The sequence below is a fragment of the Musca domestica genome, unplaced genomic scaffold, assembly GCF_030504385.1.
Source record: "Musca domestica strain aabys unplaced genomic scaffold, Musca_domestica.polishedcontigs.V.1.1 6, whole genome shotgun sequence".
In the NCBI taxonomy this organism is placed as follows: Eukaryota; Metazoa; Arthropoda; class Insecta; order Diptera; family Muscidae; genus Musca; species Musca domestica.
The window spans coordinates 4,425,398-4,450,201 of NW_026712363.1; the positions used below are offsets into that span (position 1 = coordinate 4,425,398).

Consider the following 24,804-nt stretch of genomic DNA (forward strand, 5'->3'; position numbering starts at 1 on the left):
TGTACAGTGGGCCGAGCCATGCCCAACTGCTGAGAATGGCGTTTTTGGGATATTCTTGGGGACCTCTCAAAACTGGCTCGTACGGCAGCGATATTCTCGGCCGATCGCCTTGGTCGACTTTTATATGGCCTCTTCGGATTAGAAAGAGCCTTACCAGTCGAAAATTTTTCGTATAAACGCTTAATGGTGTCTTAGAAGGCGCACTTCTCACATTTTTTTTTTCACAATTGACTTCTTCTGTTGTCGCGTGGCGCTTATTGGTTCATGGTAAAAATCTGCTTAGACTGACGCTTCAAACGCGGTATGTCATTATGCGATGTGACATCTCTGTTAAAAGTTATGGCGTTGCCAGATGGGTCCGTCGAATATGGGCAACCCTGTACATTCAGGGGAATGATGTGAAAGCATTAAAATTAAATATTTTAAGAACTATACTTCTGCATTTTCAATTTAATAATCCAAATTCCAAAAATATATGTTTTTAAATTAAGATAATTTATTGAAAATTAATTATTTTGTTTACATTTTTGGACACATAACTCTGACACTTGTATTACGTACAAAAACAAATTTATATGTGGTTGTTGTTACGATTGTTGTACAACACTTGCTGTTACCTGTATTTTTCTACCATGTACCATGGTATGTATCATGGTACAATAAAGTGCTTTGTGCGTATTATAGCTGTATGTTGTTTTTCTTAATGAATTTTCACAATTCATTAAAGTGTTCACTGGAGAAAGTTTTGAGAATCGCTGGTAAGTCCGAAAAAATCGTGAAAATATTGTAATTTAACCGCTGCTGTATCTAGGGCATACAAAGATTTGGTGATTATCGGTGTTTGGCACATTGCAGATTTCGCATATGTTGGAATTTTCAGCCTTTATTAAAAACAGGTAATTTTTGCCATAGGTGAGGTCTGTGAAAAGTCGATTAATGAGTTTTATGTTCCCAGGAGATAGGTTAGTGCCGGCAAACCAGTGACGAGTTGGCGGTCCAGGAAAAAATTGGGAGAAGTATTTGCCTTTTGTAGCTATGATATTTTTGTAATTTTCGTTCCGTTCTCTCCATAGGTGTTGAAAAACTAATGAATAGCCATCCTTTATGGCCAGCTTAGTGGATATGGGTGCCCCGACATGAGCTGCGTATTTTGCAAAGAAGTCTGCCCGTTCATTGGCCGGAATACCAATATGTGAAGGAGTCCAGATGAAAGTGAGTAGAGATATGTTACTATTGTTGACCTTTTTGATAATATCATTGCCGAATTATTTTTGAGAATTTAACACGCATTCTTGCTGTCAGTTAGCATGGTTGCCTTATTGACTTTGTCTTCAATCATTATATCAATCGCTTTGTTTATTGTAGATTTAAATTTGCCGAATCAAAGTCTTTGTGAGCAGATAACAAAATAAAGTCATCCGCAAATTGAAAAAGATAAGTGTTGATGTTGGAAATTCCGTGTAAGCCCAAAGTGTATATGTTGAAAAGAAAAGGACTTAAACAACTGCCTTGGGTTAGTCCATTGTATATTTCGAGTGAATCATCTCCCATTACGAGTATTCGATGACTTAGAAAGTTGATTATCCAATCTGTAACTTCGGGTGAGCATTCGATCTCCTGCAGAATTTTGTGGAGTATTTCTATTTTGACGCAATCATAGGCTTTTTCAACATCCAAAAAAAGAATAATTACTTTTTCACCCATATTTTTGTGATAATTAATAGTGTGCAGAATGTTGTTCATACACATAGACGAGGACATGTGTCAAAGACATAGAAGTATAAAGATGGGACAAGACAGAGTCAAAATATTGTCACCAGGTGTACATACCTCTGGTGTTACGATATCATAACAACATAATCACTAATGTTAAGTTGTTTTAACAGCAAATGCAATTTTCAATTAATCAAAAACGTCAATGAAATGCAATTTTGAGTCCAAATTTTTGGTTTACAGAAAATATTTTTCGTAAAATTGATCTGTAAATATGATTTTTATGCTAACATGCCATTGTGTGAGCAGCACCCCTATATATTTCATATAAACTATGTTTCCATAATGCATTTTGTCCAGTCTTTACCATTTAAGGTCTTTGCATGTGTTTTCTATATGCATAAGTTGTGTGGGGCAGTATATTGTTATCATCAATAAATTTTTGCAAACGTTCTTTAATTATCAGATTAATTATTTTTAGAGGAACTGAGATGAGAGCTATTGGTCTATAGTTAGTAAAAACATCCAGATTTTTTCCATTCTTTGGTATTGGTACAATTTTGATTTTTCTCCAGTCTTCTCTTATTTTACATGTTTTCCATAACTGGTTTATTGCTTTAAAAAAGGAAGCTTTCGCAGAGTCTGATAAATGATTTATCATATTATAAGAAATACCATCCAAACCAGCAGCGGGCGGCTTCTTTTTAATTTTAAGGACTAGGAGAAATTAATCGATTATTAGATCTGTACGATTTGTTTCGGAAGATAAAGCAAACTTAATTGGAAGATTGTCAGAGACTTGTTCTCTGAGGTGAGATAAAAACCGCTTGTTGTTGTCGGAAGACCATTTGCTTTTGCTTTGAGATGATAGAAAATTTTTGCAGCCACGAACAAACTGAAAAAGTGATTTAGAACTGGGTTCTTTGTTTAAATTTTGTATTTTTTCCTTGAAGGAGTGTTTTTTGGCATATTGCACGACGTTTTTAAAATTTTTGATCGTTTTTATTAAATTTCTAGCATTGATCTCATTATTATGCAGATCGTAAGTTTTTTGAGCTGCTAATTGAAGACGGTATTGTTTCTCTACACATGGGTCCCACCAGATTTTTGGTGTTTTTTGGTTTTCCTTTAAAGTGTAGGTAGAGTTCTTGATTTCCGCTGTTATTTTGGATTGAATTTCATCGAAGTTGTCATTAAGAGACAGTTTCCCCAGGTTTCGTAACAATTGTTTTTTTGCTAAAAATTTTTGCCCTTTATTTTTGATAGTGTTGAAAGTTAGTGTTATTGGGAAGTGATGGCTTCCTCCAATTATAGCATTGAAAATTTTCCATTGTATTTGAAGGTTGGAATTGGAAAATGAAAGATCCAAAACAGAACCGTTCAAATCCGTAATAGTTTTTTTTAAACGTATATCCTCCATCGTTTAAGCATCGAAAATTCGTAGCATCAAAGATTTCTTTTATAGTCTTTCCACGTTGTGAGACATATATCTCCATAAGCAGAATGTCTGGCATTAAAGTCTCCGCATATGAGAATATTTGGGCGATTTTCTACCAAGGATATTAATTTCACTAGTTCATTTTTTATTGTAGCACATTTGACAGAGTGTGGAAAGTATACAGACACTAATGTTAAATTGTTTGTTAGGTTGGTAGTTTGACAAATTAGTGTGTCGAGAGGAGTTTCAAAAGGAATCTTTTTATATTGGATATTGTTTTTAAAGAGTATAGCTACTCCGCCGTAGTTATCACTTCTTTTTTTTGACATTATTTTATAATCTTGAAAAGTTGATAAATTTTTGTTTTCATCGATATTAAATATTTCACTTAATATGTCTGTATTTAGCTTTTTAGGTGGAATTCAAAAATTTTTTGTTTTTTTGTTAAACTTTGTACGTTGTATTGTAGTAGATTCATATTAATTTATTTATTTATTAAAAATTGCAGGATGTGAGTCGTCTGTGGGGACTGTGATTTTGGTTCCTGTTAAAAAGCTGCTTGTTGCAAATGGAAGCAGTGACTGCTGGAAACTTTTTAGTACATTTAAGCCTTCTGTGCTATTAAGAGATGTGAGTATCTTTGACATTTCTTTTGCAAAAAGATTAAGAGTTTTTTTCTAATTCTGTAACTTTAGAGAAATTATCTTGGCTGGAGGTGGGCTTGGAAGGCGATATTTGGATTGGATCGGCAATGGCGTGACGTATTTGAATTCTGGGTGAAGCAACTTGGCTATATTTTGTTTTTGTAACTCTTTTGTTTATTTCTTCATAAACACTTCTTTTTGGTGCACTGTTTTTTATTAGAGGGGGGAATGCATTATTGTATTTTTCTTCTGAAAGAATTAGGAAGCGATTTTGTGTTTCAGGATACTTCTGAACAACTTCCTTTCTTGACAGATTGGAGAGGGCCATGATACTCCTTATTTTTTTCGGATTTCCATTTTGGGCATTTACTGGAATCTGTAGCGAAATGATCAATACTGCTGCATAGGATGCAACGCGGGGAGCTGCATATATCTTTGCATGTAGTACTTGAGCGACAATCTTGACATTTTTGTTCTTTTGGACACTTGTTGGGACCTGCATTGACCTGCAACGAATAGCTATGTGTCCTAGACGTCCACAGTTCAAGCAGAGACGTACTAGTGGCACATACAGTTCCGGGGTTATTTTGGTTCCACACATGAATATTTCGGTAGGTACACCATCGTATATGATACCAATTTTGATAGTTTCGGTATATTCCAGAGTATTATTTTCATTTTTCCTTGTGAAACGATAAACTGAGACAACATCCATATCGTTATTAGCTTCTATTTGTTGCTTAATGGTAATGGCTGAGATACTTTTTGGTACGTTTTTAATGATGTAAAAGCGCTGAACAAATCTTTCAGGAATGAATGCTTTTAAGCCTATTTGCTTTAAGTTCTTATTTTGCGCAAAATTTTTCGCTGAGTTAGCATTATTAAAGGTTAATCTAAATGTGTTATAACCAATGTTTTTGCAGGCATAATCCATAACATTAATTTTTTGGAATTTGGCATAAAGGTGCAATTCGCAATTTTTCCTCCTTGTGCTTATTGGAGTTTCTGAAGAAACTAGAACAAAAAAAGGGCCAGGATGATACGTGGAATACAAAATGGATTCTTTTTTTAGGATCCCCTACTCCCCCCATTTTAAATTCTTTAAAATTATATTTTTAATTTAAATATGGTGTGAAACACTTGTTTTAAATTAAAAACGAAGACCGAGAAAAACCATTTGTAAGTGTGTGTGTGTTTGCAGGTTTTGGTTTGTTGTTGTTGATGTTAAAAATGAAAGGTAAGCGACCAGCGGGAGAGAGTAGTCTAATGTCAACAAAAGTTGAAGAGCGACTGTTATGTAGTTTTACGAAGCTATTCTACCTCCTTAATGTACCAGCTTAAAGCTGCAGGTACATAAAACTGGAAATACATAAAGCGCATATTTGCTGGCTTAAGTCATCGGCTGGCTTCTTCGTAGATGAACAAAGGAAGTTTAGGTTGACTTAGTTCGATTTTGGCCCTAGGCACCTTTGTTCATTTCCGAAGAAGCCAGCCGATGAACAAAGGAGCCTAGGGTCAAAATCGAACTAAGTCAACCTAAAACTCCTTTGTTCCTCTACGAAGAAGCCAGCCGATGACTTAAGCCAGCCAAATATGCGCTTTATGTATTTCCAGCCTAAGAAGCTTGAAGTCATGGCTAGGCACAAGGTAGATCTAACAGGTAACCGCATCGGCGAATTGCTACAACAAAGCAACTTTTGTGGTCCCCTCAAATGTCAAAATTGGCATCTAAGGCGAAAAACATAGATTCGCCATGACATTTAAAGGTTGCGGCAAATTCAACCAATCAGAAACGATGTGTTTGTTGAGGCTAACTTAATTCTTAAAGCTGCACTCCATTCTAACCTCCTTCCTTCATTTTCTTTTAATTTTTTTTTACTGGTTTCACCCTTAACTTGTTCTTAAATTATTTGAAATATTATAAAAAGGTACTTTTAGGGAAGACAACATAAACAAATTTGTTGTTGCATTCATTTAGGGCGAATTCTTCATTACAACAATTTGTTTTGACATTTAATGGTGCCGTCAGCTGGGCTGATGCGATTACCTAGTACATCTACCTTGGCTAGGCATATTTTGTAACATTTCATAAAGGGAGTACAGAGTCGCACTAAAATCCTGCCGTCGTTATCCATTATAATTTGACATTAATATGCCTAGCCTTGACATCAAGCCTTTTAGGCTGGAACTACATAAAGAGCATATTTGGCTGGCTTAAGTCATCGGCTGGCTTCTTCGTAGATGAACAAAGGAAGTTTAGGTTGACTTAGTTCGATTTTGGCCCTAGGCTCCTTTGTTCATTTCCGAAGAAGCCAGCCGATGACTTCAGCCAGCCAGATAAGCGCTTTATGTATTTCCACCCTTATGTATTTTATATACTTGTACCCTTAAACTCGTTACAAAAAAATTGTCAGCGTAATGCTAGGAACAGAATTGGAGCGAACGACGAATTTTTCGCGGCTTATGTTCGTCGTCAAAAATAAAAAACATATGTGTACATGGAAATGCACACAATCACGGCGCCGGCGAAAATTTCGTCGGACGCCGCGAACTCAATTAGCTTTATTTCTATTTCATACGCAGGCGAATGGCGAACAAAACAATACAAGGTGGCCATACTCCCACGAATTTTATGTGTTTTAGTAAATAAAGTTACTTTTAACTTTAAAATTTGTTATGGTCACTCTACTATCTGTTACTCGTATAAAAAACATAATTAATTTGTTTATTTATTTGTGTACTTGCGCCTGAGTGAAGATGGATATCAGTTAATTTATAATAGAGAAGATGGACATAAGTGAAATTATAATAGAGAATGTAAAGAATTATGAGTTCTTGTATTATTTGGCTTCAAAAGACTACAAGAATGTTCAAAAAAGCAAGCAGATAAGCTTTTACTATAATATACATTATGTTCATTATTTTAACAATTTTAATAAACTTTACAATTCTCTGATTCATTGTAGTCAACAAATGAGCAAAAAGTAAACAACTTCATCAGCTGTTTTATAATTTCGTCGGTATTGTCGCCGCGTAGGGCGAAATTCGTCTTTCGCTCCAATTGTGTTCCTAGAATAAGTTTTTGCTTTAGTACAGAATCCATATATCAGGTATTGTGAAGATTTTAGTAACACTTTTAGCTGGTAATTCTGGGTGTTTGATCCCTAAAGGCAGACCAAAAGTAAATCCTATTTGGAGGCTTACACAAGAACTAACATCCTTGAGATGAAGGGTTTAAAATCTCTACTTTTATATGTTTAAGCCCAAGAATATATAAATAAATATGGACTTCCTAAGATATGGAACGTATAAAGGTTTCGACAGGACTCTTCGTAGAGGAACAAAGGAGTTTCAGGTTGACTTAGTTCGACTTTGGTCTTACACTCCTTTGTTCTTTTTCGAAAAATCCAGTCGATGACTTAAGCCTGTCAAAAAAAGCGTTTTATATATTCTCACCTTAACCGTTTTTACGTGCCAAGGAGCGAAGAAAATAGAATATTATTTATTAATTTTGTAAAATCTGCCACTTGTCACATGCAATTATTTTAAAGAGATTTTAGTTGAAAAAAAAAAAATGACCGACCAAAATTGAATTGACCAAAAAAAATTACACTGCCTTTACACGGTGACATTTTTTAACCATGCCATTTTTTTGTTGGTAAAAAGTGTAGAGAGACAGGGATAGAAGAAAAAATGGCACGATAAGCCACCGCACAGGGTTACATGCCATTGTCTCTGCATTTCTCTCTTTGCTTCTTCTGAATTTTTTTTCATCATTTCTTCTTTAGATTCAGACATTTAATTTTAAATCACTTTATAAATATCTGTTACAAACATTTAGCTCTATACGAAATACTGAATAAAATAAAATGTCAGAAAAAATGCCAGGCACTATTATCGTAAAATGCCACCGTGTAAAGGCGCGAAGATTTTCGCAGAAATTTTAAAAGAGAATTGATAAAAATGCCAGCTAAAAATTGCACCGTGTAAAGGCAGTGTTATAAAATAAATCAGACTAAATTTGTTCGGAAATTGCCGACACGGCAACACTGCATTTTATGACTATTGTTGTTGGGATTTATGTGAAAGAACAGGAGACGCTCAAAAAAAAAAAAATATGACAAAGAGAATCAAAACCTTGTAAATTTTTTACTGAGGAAGGTTTCATTTAGAATAAAATCTTATTGAAAAAGTTAAGTTCTTAAATAAAAGCTGGATAGTGAACCACTAAAGCAGAAACCCCACAAAAATTAAAAAAAAAAACAAAAGGTTTGTACTAGTATTACCGGCCAAGTTCGCGGATTGGATTTCCACTGCACCTAGACTTAATCTAGGAATTGGTTCCACGTTCGTTGGCTTTTATTCGAATACATCTGTATCGTCTAAAAATTCCACCGGTAGAAATTGATGAGTGTGAGAATGAGGAAAACTTCACATTCAACAAAAATTGGTAAAATTAAGAAAGTTTACTGTCAAAATTTCGTGTAAGTCTTGCCAAGTCTTCTTATTTCTATAGTTAATGGTATCCATTTATTGCAGCACATATGGGGAATGTGTTTTCCATCCGACCGAATATCTTAATGTCGTCATTGGACCCAACGGTACGGGGAAGTCCACACTAGTCTCAGCCATTGTTCTGGGGCTTGGTGGAGATCCAAAGATTCTAGCACGCTCCAGTTCAATTGGTGACTATGTTAAAAACGGTTGCGAGTCTGCAAGAGTAGCGGTGGAAGTCTATGGCCAAGGGGAAGATACGACAAACTTTCAACGCAGCTTTGATCTAAACGGGAAGTCACAATTTTCAATTAACAATCAAACAGTAACTCAAAGAAAATTCCTGGAATCTGTAGACAATTTCAAAATTCAAGTAGGGAACCTATGTCAATTTTTACCACAGGATCGAGTTCAGGTACGAAATACTTGGTTTTTCTTGCATCTTTTTCTAACAAGCATGTTTCCATTAAAAGGACTTTGCTAAAATGAATCCCCAAGAAATTCTTTTGAACACCATTAATTCTGTATGCAGCCCAGATGTTATCAACAATTTTCAAAAGCTTAAAGATCTTCGTCACTCTCAGGAAAATAAGAAATCCGAATATAAAGATTTAAAGCAAAAACTTGATAGCACTTTAGCCAGAGTTGAAGAGTAAGTAAATTGTAAAAGCATTTTCGGCTGTTAATTGTACAATGTGTCATAGCAGATATAAATTTGCATAATTTTCAAATTCCACGATAATTTTTACAATCTATAACCGCAAAGAGTTATTTATCCTGACAAAATATGATATATACATCGAGACTTCTAACCGACTAGATATGGCAAACATTACATACTCTTATCGTAACATGGACCCAAATCCAACGTTTTTAAAAATTGTGAAATAGTATAATTCTAAACTGAAATGTGTTATCAAGCAACTTATTTGTCAAGTCACCATAAAATTTGTGGTGGTGTATAGTTTTCGTTTTGTTTAAATATTGTAGATCTGCATATTTTTAATAGTTTTGGGTACTAAATTGCAGCTATTACATTATTAATTTTTTAAGATAACGTCTTCCATTGATCCGAAACATTGAATAAAAAAGTTTTCCCGCTAGGTGTGTATTTAAACCTCCCACATCTGTCAAAGGCAATGCTTAAACTTTCAATGTCCAGATCGCATATTGAAAAAACTAGATTTTCACAACTTTTAAAAATGTCAGGTCCTAATACATAAAATTACAAGGCTTGGGCTTATTACAGGGTCCTTGACAAATACCAATGTATTAAGCACGTGATGCCCTCCTCAAGTTTTAGATCAGGTTTTGACAAGGACAATAGCGATTTTTCTACCCTGAGAGAGAATGGATCAGATTCCTTTGAGTACATTACATCCCCTTTCATCTAGCCATTTTTATTAAGCTCTCTCAGGGTAGGGTCTATGAATTACGTGGAAGAAGTGGCACAAGGGTGGTTTAACCTAGTTCTCAACTTCAATAACAGCAAGTTCGGAACGCAGCCTGGCCAATTAATCTGCCATCTCATTGCCTGGAATGTTGTAATGACTTGGAACCCAATAAACAACCCAATATTTTCCAGCCGTAGACTAAATAGCAAAAGAGTTTAAAGCTTTCAGTGCCGCTTGAGCTTTGTCAATACTTCGTAAATAAGATGACTTATTTCAAGAGTGCCACCAGACCAGAGCTCCATAACATAGGATGGGGCGAACAATAGGCCTGTAAACCCAATTAATTATGTGTGGTTTGAAGCCCAGCTTTTACCTATAGAGTTCTTGCAAGAATAAAGTGCAATTAAGCCTTCCTTTGCTGGTTCCCTCGGCGTTTCTCTTTATTTTTAGATGGTGGTTGAGGATGGTGCCGTGGTATTTGGCTCCAAAGCATAGTTTTAATGTGACTCCATCTAACATCGGTGGTATGAAGGTGGACAAGGACAGGAAGAGGACAAGCTCTGTGTTTGATGGGCTTACACCTAGTGCATTGCGACTTGTCCACCTTGATAAGGTGACAAGACCCCCTGCATCAGATCAAAGATAGTTTGCAGGAATTTTCCAGCAATCAACAGGACAACATCATTAGCATAAACGACTACCTTTGTCCCAGTTTTCCCTAGATCTATGAGTATATGGTTGATAACCAGAAGCCAGAGCAATGGTGATAGAACACCGTCTTGCGTGCCCCTGGTGACCGATTTCCTGACGGTTATTTCCCTAATGCTTGAGTTGATAATTCTTCTACTAAGCATTGTATAAATTCAATTTATGAGGAGTTGGGGTACCCTGAATCTTAAAAGGGAATCATGAAGGGATTCTAGTGTGACGTTGTTGAAGGCTCCCTCAATATCAAGGAAATTTGCCACGGTAAACAAGGAGTCATTCAATGGCATTAGTATCGTTGCTGCCCCATTGAAAGTGGTGGGCGTTGGCATCGCAGCCTATGGTGAGATGCCCTTTGCCGTCCAGATCTGTGAGCAGCTTCTCTACTTCGTGACGGGAGGTCGCGTCGCAGGTACGGTAGGTACAGAGATATGAAGATGAGGAGCCTCCCGGATTTTGTCTCCAGTCTCGCCACCGTAGTATCTCCTCCACTGAAACTAAAGAAGAAAGAGTATAGACCTATTCTTTTTAGCAACGATGCACGTTCTTACCTTTTCACTATTGGGGACAAGTGTTTGTGTTCTGCAAATCTGGTTCCAGCTCCAGGATTTGAGATTCGTCTACTTTAGTGGACTGTAGCCAGAGATCTACTGGAGTGAGTTGGGTAGGTTTGGCTGTGCAATTAAAGAGGTGTAGCTTAGTGCGAGCCTGTATCACACGCCGGGCAGGTGTCACGCATATCTTCATCAATTCGTGCCCAATACGAATTGAGACGATTACACCATCCTGAATGTAATTGCGCCAAAACTAATATGATGGTTGGGAATGACTCTCACGGTAACACCCAAGCAGGTACTGCAACGAAACAATATAATTATGCTGACGTATGGGAAGGTCTTTCGACTCCTCATGTAGATGGTCCACATGTGTGATGAGAACGCACCCTGTCATAGTTCTCAGGGTAGCGTTCTGGCAGGTCTGGATGTGCTTCCACTGCGTAGCACTAGTATTCGCAGACCACACTGGAACCGCACAGCTGGCTTCAGACCGACCTTTCGCCTTATAAGAGGTCAACAAGGTTTCCTTGTCCGCACCCCAAGTGCTGCCGGCTAGCGCCTTGAGGACTTTGTTCCTACTTTTCATCTTGTCGTAGATAGCTGTGGCTTGCGCGGACGACTTGAACATGCTGTCGAATGTGACCCCTAGAATCTTTGGGTAGTTCGTGGTCGGGATAGGGGTTCAGCTTTTCACATATGTCATAGACTACTGGGCCCGACGCCATGATCGTACAATCTTCCGCATACGTTATGATCTCAACGTCGTCTGAAGGGCGAGGAATTCCGGAAAGGTAGAGGTTAAATAGTTCCGCAGATATCACCCCACCTTGGGGAACTCCCTGTTTCACTCTTGTTCCGCAATTCCACGTACGACTGGTGTCCACACATATAGTTGATTATCCAACGTTTCAAACTTGGCCGGAGGGTGGTTCTCTGCACGTCCTCAAACAGTATGGCAAGATTGACCGTATCAAATGCGTTTGATAGGCAAAGGGCTGCTAACACTGTTCTGTCACACGGCTTGTTCTGGTTCAGTCCTCTACCAACATATGTGGAAATGGCGTGTAACGTTGTTGTGGTACTATGTTGTGGTGGACGGAATCCGTGCTGATGGTTCGCAGCTGGATAGCTTCCTCTAATTCTAAGGAGGAGTAAAGTCTTGAGAGTCTTAGCTACTGACGACAAAAGCGAAATTGGCATCTACGATTCGCCTTTGCTGGCATCCTTGCCTAGCATCAGTAGCGGGACCACCCGACCCATTTTTCAGGCTTCGGGAACTAGCGACAAGTTGAGAACTTTCGTCAGGTACTCAACTTCTGGCGTATCCAGTTGATCTAGCATTACCATTGAGATTCCGCCTAGGTCTAACGCTTAAGATGACTTAGCGCTCCGAATGACATTTGCAACATCACCCATCGTAAACTGTGGTGGTTCCTCCTCGGCGGGAGAGATCTGATACGACGTAGTACTCTTCGCTTCGGCCTGTCGTTCTTGGGGTGCTCGACAGCCCGTCGTTAAAAATGACAGATGTTCTATCGGCCTTTTTTCCAGAGTTCGAGAGTGATTTAACCGTTACCCAAAGCTTACTCATTTCAGTTCCAATGATGCAACACCTCAGGTGGTCTAGCCACTTTTTCCTCTTATGCTCCTGTAATTTGCTCTGCTACTAATAGTGGGCATTAAATCCCCTTGGCCATTACCTACCAACAATCACCTGGTACTAAGGGATTTTAATTTCCACCATGAATTGTTGCATTCCGTCCTAGGTATTGACCAGAGATCAGCGCTGGTAGAGCAGATTGACTGTTCCACATTCTGCACGGTAAACGAGGAATTCCCTTACACGAATAATAGGAGAGTGTCACAATTCGGCAGGCTTAACGATAGTGTCACTCAGTATTTTGATGATTTTAGCGACATTATTCACCGGAACTGCCTTAAATTTCGTATTTAAAATTCCTAATGGGTACTAGGACAAAAAAATTTCTATACATGTCCTCGTCTTCGTACCGCAACCATATAACAGTATCTCCTTTTTTTAAGATTTTAGCCACATTATTCACCGGATTTGTTGAAAATTTCGTATTTGATGTTCGTAATGAGTACTACAACCTATGACCGAAAATTGTCTTCGTATTGCCCACATATAACGGTACCTCTCTTGAACCTCCCTTTATTCTGTATTTTGATGATATTAGCGACATAATCCACCAAAATGATATTTCCACCTATGCTAACTTTTTTCGAATAAATAAAACCCTCCTTTTAATATATAAAGCTCTCTTGCCAATTTTTCATTCCGTTCGTAGTGTCTTATATTAATCATTCTGGACCCCGTGAAGTTGAAGTCTTGATCAGCATAGTCGACTTATACATGTCTGTCTATTTTTATTACTAAGTGATATAGCAAAATTTTGCATGTATTTGCATTTTGTCAATCGATTCAAACTATGATATATTGTTCAAAGTTTTGTTTCCATTGATTTCCATTTATTTGCATGATTCTACATTAAAATGTGCCATATTTACGAGTAACTCCAACGTAAATTATCTTTAAGTTATATTTATTACCAATAAAGAAATTATCTTTAATTATATTCTTCTTTTATCATTTAGATTAAAAGATCAATTGCAGCGTTATAATGCTCGTAAAGATATACAGGACAAACTTGGCGTTTGTATGGCAAAGAAACTTCGCTTGGAAATTGAAGATATTCAAAACAAGATATCCGATCTTGAAAATGATTTGGGGTTGGCGAACGAACGTTTTGCTGCTTACGAACAAGAGTATCAAAATATTATTAAAAAACAGTCGATGATCGACAGTACAACAGACAAACTGAAAAAGGAGATTGAGGAAAAGGTAATACAAATGATATTAGCTTCAAGTCCATTCTAGTTCATAAGCAGCTTTACAACAGTTTATCAGTCTTGATTCTCCTAAAAAACAACTAGTATTTTTAAAATCATTAAAAGATTTCTTTATAAACCATATGCAGTTTTTAACCAAAAACTAATTTTGCATTCGCCAAAGATTACTGTTATGCCGAGTAAAGAGACAAAAGAAAAAATTGAGATTAAGAGTTAGAACCAATTGAGACTCATGCGGCTTTAGGCGGTCACACTTTGTTAAAAAAAAAAAACGCAAATTTGATTCTTTTTTTTTTGTACATGTTTTTTGATAAAATGTTCAGAAATATAATGTTCGCGTAGAAAGAGTCCAGTCTAAAAATTAAAAGAGCCCAAGCCTTATGACTACATTGTGTACATATTTGGATGAATTCCGAATTGAAGTCGATCGAGCACTCTCTATCCTTAGTTTTTTATATTTCTTGACGTTGCAGTATCCGATTTTGTCTTTGAACTTCGTGACATTTCTTTAAAACGTTGATCGAGCTCGAAGATAGACGTATGGTCAACATTTTAAAATATCGTAAATCAAATATAAAGTTTGAGGAGCACAACCACGTTCAAACTTTGAACATCAACATATTTGTATCATGTTTTAGTGAGTTGTGAAAATGGAAAATATCTGTCCTCTCACTTAATATATGTGAAACAATTTTCATATTTTCTTTATGTTTTGACCAAATATCTTTACCAAAATTAGATCAAATTAGATCAATTATAAAAATGGAATAAATATATTATTGCAAGCTTCCCCACAAATGGTCGAAATTGTGGAAAATAATTTCTAAAATAAAAACTGTCTTCATTTCCCAAACTTCCCAATATTTCTATTTCCTATATTGGTTTTCTTACCTTTTTCAAAAATTGCAAATCCTGAATCCCATATAAAGACGAGTATTTTTAAGTAGGATATATTGACCATTTTTTTCTGATAAGAAAGCAAGGTCTCCGATTTAAAATAATTTTTAAGTATTTTATATAATAATAATAATTCCTGTTTCTCATCTAAACCTACTTTACTAGCCCTGATGTCATTATGGGCTCAACTCATAAGGGTTACTTCCTTTTCCTTGAGAATGACACATAGGGCTATGGGCCCTTCCGCGTTTTAAATTCGAAAACTAAGATAATTTGTACTCATTACGGGAAGAACAGCGAGAAAGGAATATGGCAACGAATATGCAATTAGAGAAACTTCGCGGAAGCGAAAACTTTGAAGACTGGTGGACAAGTCTGTTTATCCTCACATACGAGAATGTGCAAGTGCAAAAGAAATATGGAGTGCATTAGCAAAAATTTATGAGGGCAATGCCCTGGTCAGAAGAGTTGGATTAATTCAAAAATTCTGCTCAACAAAATTGGAAGATTTTTCAAACGTTGAGGAATATATGAATGAGATAATCAACTCGGCTCACAAATTAAGGACTGTTGGACTGAATGTCGACGAAGAGTGGATTGGATCAATGCTATTAGCCGGATTACCTGATGAGTACAAGCCCATGATTATGGGGATTCAAAGCTCGGGTTCAAAAATAAAAGGCGACGCTATAAAATTGAAGATTTTGCAAGATGTTAGGAATGAAGCACCAGAAATGACTCTTGCTGGTAATAAAAAGAAAATTTGCAAACATGCCAAAGGACCGAAGTGTTATAATTGCAATAAATATGGTCATATATCCGCCAAATGCCCGGAGAAACCATCAAAGAAAGATGCTAGAAATTCTGCGATGGGTGCTTTTGCGGTTCGTAAACTAAGCAACAATGATTGGTACTTCGATTCCGGTGCCACAGCCCATATGTGTTCAAATAGGGAATTTTTCAGTGATCGATATAAAAAAAAATTTGGAGGTAATTATTGCAAATAACTCTACAATGCGTGTCGAGGGAATTGGAAACGTCGACATGGTTTCATTGGTGCGAAACTCCAAGATAGAAAAAACTTATTTTAAAGACGTTCTGCACATACTGTCAGTTTCAAAAATTGTCGAGAACGGATTCAAAGTTGAATTTGATGCAAAAGGCTACCGAGTTATCAACAATTGTGGCGATATTATTGTTACAGGAGATTTGGTTGAAGGAATGTTTCGAATGAATTGTTCAAGTAAAACAGCTATTGTTTCTCAAGGTAAGATTGAAGAAGGCAATTTGTGGCATAGGCGAATCGGTCATGTCAACAATGATCAATCAGGTACGGGATTCGCACCGACGAATAATATAAGATCAACAAGAATGTCAAGACCAACAACAAGGTATGGACATGTGTGTCATGTATCAAGTGAATATGAGGAACCAAAGACGGTACAACAAGCGTTGGGAGGAAACAAAAGCCAAGAGTGGAAAAAGGCAATGGATGATGAACTAGCAGCTTTATCAGAAAATAAAACTTGGGAATTTACTGAATTGCCAAAAGGAAAAACACCAATAGATAGTAAATGGTGCTTTAAGGTAAAACGCAACTCGAATGGAGAGGTTGAGAGGCACAAAGCTAGACTAGTTGTGAAGGGATACTCTCAAAAATACCGAATAGACTACGAAGAAACGTTCTCTACAGTGGTGAGGTATTCTTCAATACGTCTGCTTTTAAGCTTGGCAGTTCAGTATAATCTTGACATAGACCAAATGGATGTAGTAAAAGCTTTCCCGCAGAGTGAACTGGAAGAGGAAATATATACGAAAATTCCAGAACGTCTTGAGGAAAACAAAGGAAAAGTTTGTAAACTAAAGAAGTCATTATATGGTCTCAAACAAGCTAGCCGGGTTAGGAACAAGAAATTACATGGGACGTTAAAGAAAATTGGATGACATATTGATCTTGACGAATAATTCTGAATCCAAACAACATATTAAGAATTTCTTGTCAAGAAAATTTAAAATGAAAGATATCGGTGCAGCAAGTTACATTCTGGGCATGAGAATCACAAGAGATCGTGAAAATGGAAAATTGTGGTAGGACCAGGAATTGTACATCAAAAGTGTACTGAAAAGATTTAATATGCAAAATTGTAATTCTGTTTCTACGCCACTAGATGTACATCAAAAATTAAAAAAAAATATTAACTCTTCGAAAATGGACCATGACGTACCTAATCAAGAAGCTGACGGATGTTTGTCTTATGCTGCTCAGGTCAGTCGCCCCAATATATCATATGGAAAACCACACTGGGAAGCTGTCAAACGGGTAATGAGATACCTCAAGGGCACAATGGATTACAAACTTCAATTTTCGAAGGATGATGATACCAACTTTATAGAATGCTTTTCAGATGCAGACAGGGCAGGTGACCTTGATGATAGAAAATCTACATCTGGACATGTTTTCAAATTTCAGAATGGTTGCATTTCATGGAATTCAAGGAAACAATCAACAACGGCATTGTCTACTACCGAAGCCGAATACATGGCAATGGCCGCATCTGCGCAAGAAGCATTATGGTTGGGATCGCTATTTAAAGAACTTGGAAATTCTTCTTTCATCAGCATAAATGTGACAATCAAAGTGCAATAAGTTTGAGCCATAACAGTACATACCATGCACGCTCAAAACACATCGATATAAGACACCATATCATTATGGAAGAAATTATGTATCGAATATCTAAACACAAATGAGATGGCCGCCGATATTCTGGTTGGTTGCATTTCATGGAATTCAAGGAAACAATCAACAACGGCATTGTCTACTACCGAAGCCGAATACATGGCAATGGCTGCATCTGCGCAAGAAGCATTATGGTTGGGATCGCTATTTAAAAAAATTGGAAATTCTTCTTTCATCAGCATCAATGTGACAATCAAAGTGCAATAAGTTTGAGCCATAACAGTACATACCATGCACGCTCAAAACACATCGATATAAGACACCATATCATTATGGAAGAAATTATGTATCGAATATCTAAACACAAATGAGATGGCCGCCGATATTCTGGTTGGTTGCATTTCATGGAATTCAAGGAAACAATCAACAACGGCATTGTCTACTACCGAAGCCGAATACATGGCAATGGCTGCATCTGCGCAAGAAGCATTAGGGTTGGGATCGCTATTTAAAAAAATTGGAAATTCTTCTTTCATCAGCATCAATGTGACAATCAAAGTGCAATAAGTTTGAGCCATAACAGTACATACCATGCACGCTCAAAACACATTGATATAAGACACCATATCATTATGGAAGAAATTATGTATCGAATATCTAAACACAAATGAAATGGCCGCCGATATTCTTACGAAGCCATTATCAGGATTGAAACACCTGTGTTGCTGTGAACTGATGGGATTAGGAGTTCAATCTAGTGGGGGTGTTGAAAAAGAAGAATGAACTTCCTAATACTGTACATAATATTACGTTGAATATTGTATTTAAAAATATCTAGTTACCATACGTTTGTCATGTTATACAGAAAATTAAAAATTAAATTGTCATTCGTTGTAAAACCTTTAACACAATAACAATAACCAAAAGATTATACTGAAATGAAAGCATACAGGTATTCTGAGCAAATATCGGGTAAAGATGAAGAGGGATAAATTGAAGCATGACAATAACAATGAATGAATGAAATAATGATACAAAACAGCTCATATCATGAGACATTATAAAAAAGACATTGCAGGGACAAAAGTTCCCACATTCGACTTGAATTATCAAAAATATCATCAAGCAGAGCTATACATATATGCTTCTTTTATGAACTTGAAAAGAAATCGAATATATTTAAATTTGCGTACCCTCATGGAACTTAAAACCATTTTAAACAAGTAAGCAAAGGCTACAGTCGAGCGTGGCCGACCGTTGAATACCCTACAACAATATAATAAAAGATACAGTTTACATAGGCGAGATACTCGAAAGAATTCCACAAGATATTGTGAGAAATAATAAAAGAAAACCATCAGGTTTCGTTCACTAATTTTCGAATAATAGCAACTTAAACTAATTTGCTCATTTGGTAGATGTTGCACGTAAATGGTCTTCCAATATTTCCCAAAGACCTATAATCTCTCAGAAGTGGCAAAAGATTAACATTTATTATTGGTTTTTTACTGAAACGCATCTATATGAGATACAGACATTTGACTATATTCTTCAACGAAATCAGCGTTAACGAAATAGTCAGGAGTGCGTCTTTCCTGTACTTTTGAATTCTCCAAAAAGTCACTGGAATGGACATTTTCGTATTTTGTCTACAAAAGTTGGCAAACTATTTCACACATTGAATATTTTTGGATGGCCATCCGAAGCTGCTGTGCGGTAACCCCCATTCAAATGTGAGTGAGGATCGGGCGTTAATTACGACCTGCTGACAATTTTGCAGTTTTTTGGTCCATTTCAACCCCCTAAATATATGGCGATCATCTCCAAAAAGAGTAGGCATCTATTCTGACCCTCATCTTATCCCCATGCAAAATTTCGTAAGGATCGGGCCATAAATGCGATCTTTATATGATATCCTGATATCCTAACTACTTAGTTTTGTTAGCTGTAGAAATATTACCAAATGTTTAATTCAAAATGAAAATATGCCAAAAATATGACAAAATTGAAAAAATATGAGAAAATGTTACAAAACCAATATTTTTATCTTTAGAGAGATATTTTTATGCGATTTTTCTTTCCTGCCAAGAGGCCATTCTGAATTAATGAGAACTGTCGAAATCAGTTCAGCCGTTCTCGACATATAAAAGATCTTTCAAGCATATCTTCTTTGATAGACATATACATCGCACATATTTTGCTATATATCCGATTTGTTGGATGTTAACATCAATGTAAAGGTCAGAAGTAAACTTGTCATGGTTGTGTGATTTCGCCGGGATTTAAAATATTCACGGTTTAATGAAAAATTTTGAATTTTTTTAACACAAAAGATATGGTCTATTTGCCCGCTAAATATTATCCGATGACCACCCAAATTGGTAGGCTTCTTCCCCGCCCTAAACTCTAGCTACATGCGAAATTGATTGGTCTATAATTGCGACCTGTATAGCTACTGCATAATCCGACATTTTTTCAGTATTTGGTCCATTTCAACCCCTAAACATTTGGCGATCATCTCCAAAAGAAATAGGCTTCTATTCCGACCCTAACCCCACTTTCGTGCAAAATTTCGTAAGGATCGGACTGTAGCGTGATTACAAATTAACATGGACAGACGGACGGACGGACATACATAGCTAGATCGACTCAGCTCGGCGAGCTAGGAAGATCCATATATATATATATATATATATATATATATATATATATATATATATATATATATATATATATATATATATATATACTAGCTGGCCCGGTCCGCGTTGCCGGCCCCTAGTTTTTGTCTATTATGCATATTTGTCAAAGCATAATTATTCAAAGATATGAATGTTATAAGTGTTCACGTACTGGTCGATTCATTTTTAATTTTTAGTCAAATGAGCAGTAATTTGGAATTTACTGTACTTTGTACACCTCATAATGGAGGGTAATTGATTTAAGAATAGCCAAAGTTAATTACTTTTTTAAACCCATTAGCACCACAGATTGTGCATTAGAGTCCTCATAAGTCCCCCTAACCATGTAGGTCTGTTTTTCCGCCAAAAGGTGGACTTGAGGGGGTACTATTACATGGAGAAAATTCTAAAATTTGTAGATATATTGAAATTTTTGAAATACACATTTTTAGCCAAATCCTTTGAAATATGGTAAAATGCGAAACATCGACCTACATTGAAAACTTTCTTCACCCCTTATAATCCAAGATGACAAATAGAGGCCAAATCGAAAATATAGCAGAACAACATAGCATGTCAAACTAAAAAAAAAAAACCACGTGATTTAAATAAGTAAAAATAGTTTTATCCACCTCATAATTGAGGTCAGACTGATTTCAGAATAGTCAAATATAATTACTATTTTACACCCATTACCGTAATATGGGAACTAATTTTATTTGTCATTTAAATTGTAAATTGGAGACCCCATAAAGTCCATATTTTTCATCATAGTATAATTCAATGACGATTCAACACATATTCGGTACCGTGCTACTTCCTTATATTTGTAATTTGTTCATGTTTTCACAATTTATTTCATATAGATGTATATACCAAATCTACGTTCCCAACCAATATTCTCTTGGGGGTTACAAATTCAATAGAATACAAATTTTTCTTTTCTGACCACACATTAGATGTGAAAGTGGACTTGGGGATACTCCAATGTGGGGACTTTACATGAATAAATTTCTATGTGGCAATTATCTGTACGATGGTTCCTTACCCCAGGGTAGCATAAATAAAATTTTTTAGTGGTCAAGACCAATATGGGCCCTACTCCGAAAATTTTATGCGAAGAGGTTCTCTACCCCCTTAAAACAAAGATGCCAATAAGGGCCAAAAAATAGAAGAAAGTGGCGAAGACTCCAAAAATAGCTTGTATCATGCGATGGTTATTTATGATCGATATCATGACCTGCAAAAGCGATTTAAGGTATCTTAAATGTTCAGGAAGAATTTTTGGAAGGATAGAAATCCTTTTCCTACTAAAAGTCTTATTCGCTCTATTATTTTGCACCCTTTATATGTGGTATTTTACTGATTGTACTCCCAAAAATGTTTGCATTTTGAGCTCTCATTGGACGGATTATTGTCACATGAAATAAGTAGGTCCACGCTTTAAAATGAGCCCCATTAGTCTTTTTCGGTCATTTTTGTTTGTTTAAATGTGTGCGCATCTTCCAGCTGAAGCACGATGTAGGCCCTGGAGTTGAAAGGTAGATGTCAGTTACCATCGTATTTCGCACTAATTTCATTTTTTTGGTGAAAAATTGTATATAGTGAAAAATTATTCTTTATTTTGTTCACAAAAATCCACTGAATTCAATATGATAATACAAATTGAAAAAAATTGACGAAAGAAGAATAACAAATTGAAAAAATCTTCAACTTGTTCGCAGATTTTTTACAGCAACTGTTTAAAGATCCTTACAAAGTTTGTCAATAGAATGTACTTTTATTTTAAAATTCAATTCCATTGGAAATTTTTTTCGATATTTTCCCGTTTTGAGAATTTTTGCAATGAGATCTCTTTTTTCGTGATTTTTTTAACGATTTTGAAAAAGTAATTATCTTTTAACTTTGGTGTGACCGCATTAAATTATTTCGGTATCATCTATTCCGTTTCGCCACCACATAATTCGTTACTACACTTCCATGTAACCCGCCATCAATTTCAGTTCTCAAGAAATCAAGTCAATTAAATAAATTGGTATTAATATTAGAATTCAAAAATAAAATATAAAAAACACTACAAATGTACATTAGAAAAAAGTAAGTCAAAATGAAAAAAAACATGCAAAATAAAACATTACTATTGTACATTTCAAAAGTCAAAATGAAAATGTTAATATATCACATTTTTACGCGATTTTTTTGGATATTATCCTTTTCGGATAGGAGACAATTCCGAATTTGTATGAATCATTAAAATCAGTTCAGCGGTTCTTAAGTTATAAGCGTAGTAACTAACACAACTTTCTTTTATATATATAGATATATATATATGTATATATATATATATATATATATATATATATATATATATATATATCTATATATATAAATGAAAGTTGTGTTAGTTACTACGCTTATAACTTAAGAACCGCTGAACTGATTTTAATGATTCATACAAATTCGGAATTTTCTCTTATCCGAAAAGGATAATATCCAAAAAAATCGCGTAAAAATGTGATATGTTAACATTTTCATTTTGACTTTTGAAATGTACAATAGCAATGTTTTATTTTGCATGATTTTTTTCCATTTTGACTTACTTTTTTCTAATGTACATTTGTAGTGTTTTTTATATTTTATTTTTGAATTCGAGTATTAATACCAATTTATTTAATTGACTTGACTTCTTGAGAACTGAAATTGATGGCGGGTTACATGGAAGTGTAGTACCGAATTATGTGGTGGCGAAACGGAATAGATGATACCGAAATAATTTAATGCGGTCACACCAAAGTTAAAAGATAATTACTTTTTCAAAATCGTTAAAAAAATCACGAAAAAAAGAGATCTAATTGCAACAATTCTCAAAACGGGAAAATATCGAAAGGAAATTTCCAATGGAATTGAATTTTAAAATAAAAGTACATTCTATTGACAAACTTTGTAAGGATCTTTAAACAGTTGCTGTAAAAAATCAGCGAACAAGTTGAAGATTTTTTTCAATTTGTTATTCTTCTTTTGTCAATTGTTTTCAATTTGTAAAATCATATTGAATTCAGTGGATTTTTTGTGAACAAAATAAAGAATAATTTTTCACTATATACAATTTTTCACCAAAAATTGAAATAAGTGCAAAATACGATGGTAACTGACATCTACCTTTCAACTCCAGGGCCTACATCGTGCTTCAGCTGCAAGATGCGCAGACATTTAAACAAACGAAAATGACCGAAAAAGACTAATGGGACTTATTTCAAAGCATGGCCCTACATGTGACAATAATCCGTCCAATGAGAGCTCAAAATGCAAAATTCTGTGGGAGTATAATCAGTAAAATACCAAATATAAAGGGTGCAAAATAGTAGAGTGAATGGGAAAGAAAAGGATTTCTATCCTTCCAAAAATTCTTCCTGAACATTTAAGATACCTTAAATCGCTTTTGCAGGTCATGATAACGATCATACATAACCATCGTATGATTTAAGCCATTGTTGGAGTCTTCGCCACTTTCTTCTATTTTTGGCCCTTATTTAGCATCTTTGTTTCTAAGGGGGTAGAGAACCTCTTCGCATAAAATCTTCGGAGTAGGGCCCATATTGGTCTTGACCACTAAAAAATTGTATTTATGCTACCTTGGGGTAAGGAACCATCGTACAGATAATTGCCACATAGAAATTTATTCATGTAAAGTCCCCACATTGGAGTATCCCCAAGTCCACTTTCACATCTAATGTGTGGTCAGAAAAGAAAAATTGGTATTCTATTGAATTTGTAACCTCCAAGAGAATATTGGTTGGGAACGTAGATTTGTGATATACATCTATATGAAATAAATTGTGAAAACATGAACAAATTACAAATATAAGAAAGTAACACGGGACCGAATATTTGTTGAATCGTCATTGAATTATACTATGATGAAAAATATGGACTTTATGGGGTCTCCAATTTACAATTTAAATGACAAATAAAATTAGTTCCCATATTACGGTAATGGGTGTAAAATAGTAATTATATTTGACTATTCTGAAATCAGTCTGCCTTCAATTATGAGGTGGATAAAACTATTTTTACTTATTTAAATCACGTGATTTTTTTTCAGTTTGACATGCTATGTTGTTCTGCTATATTTTCGATTTGGCCTCTATTTGTCATCTTGGGTTATAAGGGTTGAAGAAAGTTTTCAATGTAGGTCGATGTTTCGCAGTAGAGCCCATACAAAGGTACTTCCTGATTTTACCATATTTCAAAGGATTTGGCTAAAAATGTGTATTTGGGGTGTGAACATCTTACACAAAAATTTCAACATGTCTACAAATTTTAGAATTTTCTCCATGTAATAGTACCCCCTCAGTCCACCTTTTGGCGGACAAACAGACCGACATGGTTAGGGGGACTTATGAGGACTCTAATGCACAATCTGAGGTGCTAATGGGTTTATATAAGTAATTAACTTTGGCTATTCTTAAATCATTTAGCCCTCAATTATGAGGTGTATAAAGTACAGTAAATTCCAAATTACTGCTCATTTGACTAAAAATTAAAAACTAATCGACCAGTACGTGAACATTTATAACATTCATATCTTTAAATAATTATGCTTTGACAAATATGCATAATAGACAAAAACTACGGGCCGGCAACGCGGACCGGGCCAGCTAGTAATTATTATAATTATGAATCTACTAGCTGGCCCGGTCCGCGTTGCCGGCCCGTAGTTTTTGTTTATT

At 35.6% G+C, this 24,804-nt stretch overlaps 1 protein-coding gene and 1 long non-coding RNA gene across 2 annotated transcripts in view; both read left to right on the forward strand.

Annotated features, from left to right (window-relative positions):
* Positions 1-3,997, forward strand: LOC131805740 (uncharacterized). Its single transcript, XR_009343800.1, has 4 exons — positions 1-758; positions 812-1,212; positions 3,660-3,781; positions 3,847-3,997. It is a non-coding gene; the product is annotated as an uncharacterized LOC131805740 (long non-coding RNA).
* Positions 3,998-7,852: 3,855 nt separating this feature from the next.
* The window catches only part of LOC101897376 (structural maintenance of chromosomes protein 5), an 82,135-nt gene continuing 65,183 nt past the window's right edge, over positions 7,853-24,804 (forward strand). The window contains exons 1-4 of the mRNA XM_059129340.1: positions 7,853-8,279; positions 8,335-8,704; positions 8,763-8,941; positions 13,562-13,808. Of these exons, the coding sequence (XP_058985323.1) occupies positions 8,203-8,279; positions 8,335-8,704; positions 8,763-8,941; positions 13,562-13,808 (873 nt within the window). The 5' untranslated portion in view covers positions 7,853-8,202. The remainder of the gene's footprint in view (positions 8,280-8,334; positions 8,705-8,762; positions 8,942-13,561; positions 13,809-24,804) is intronic.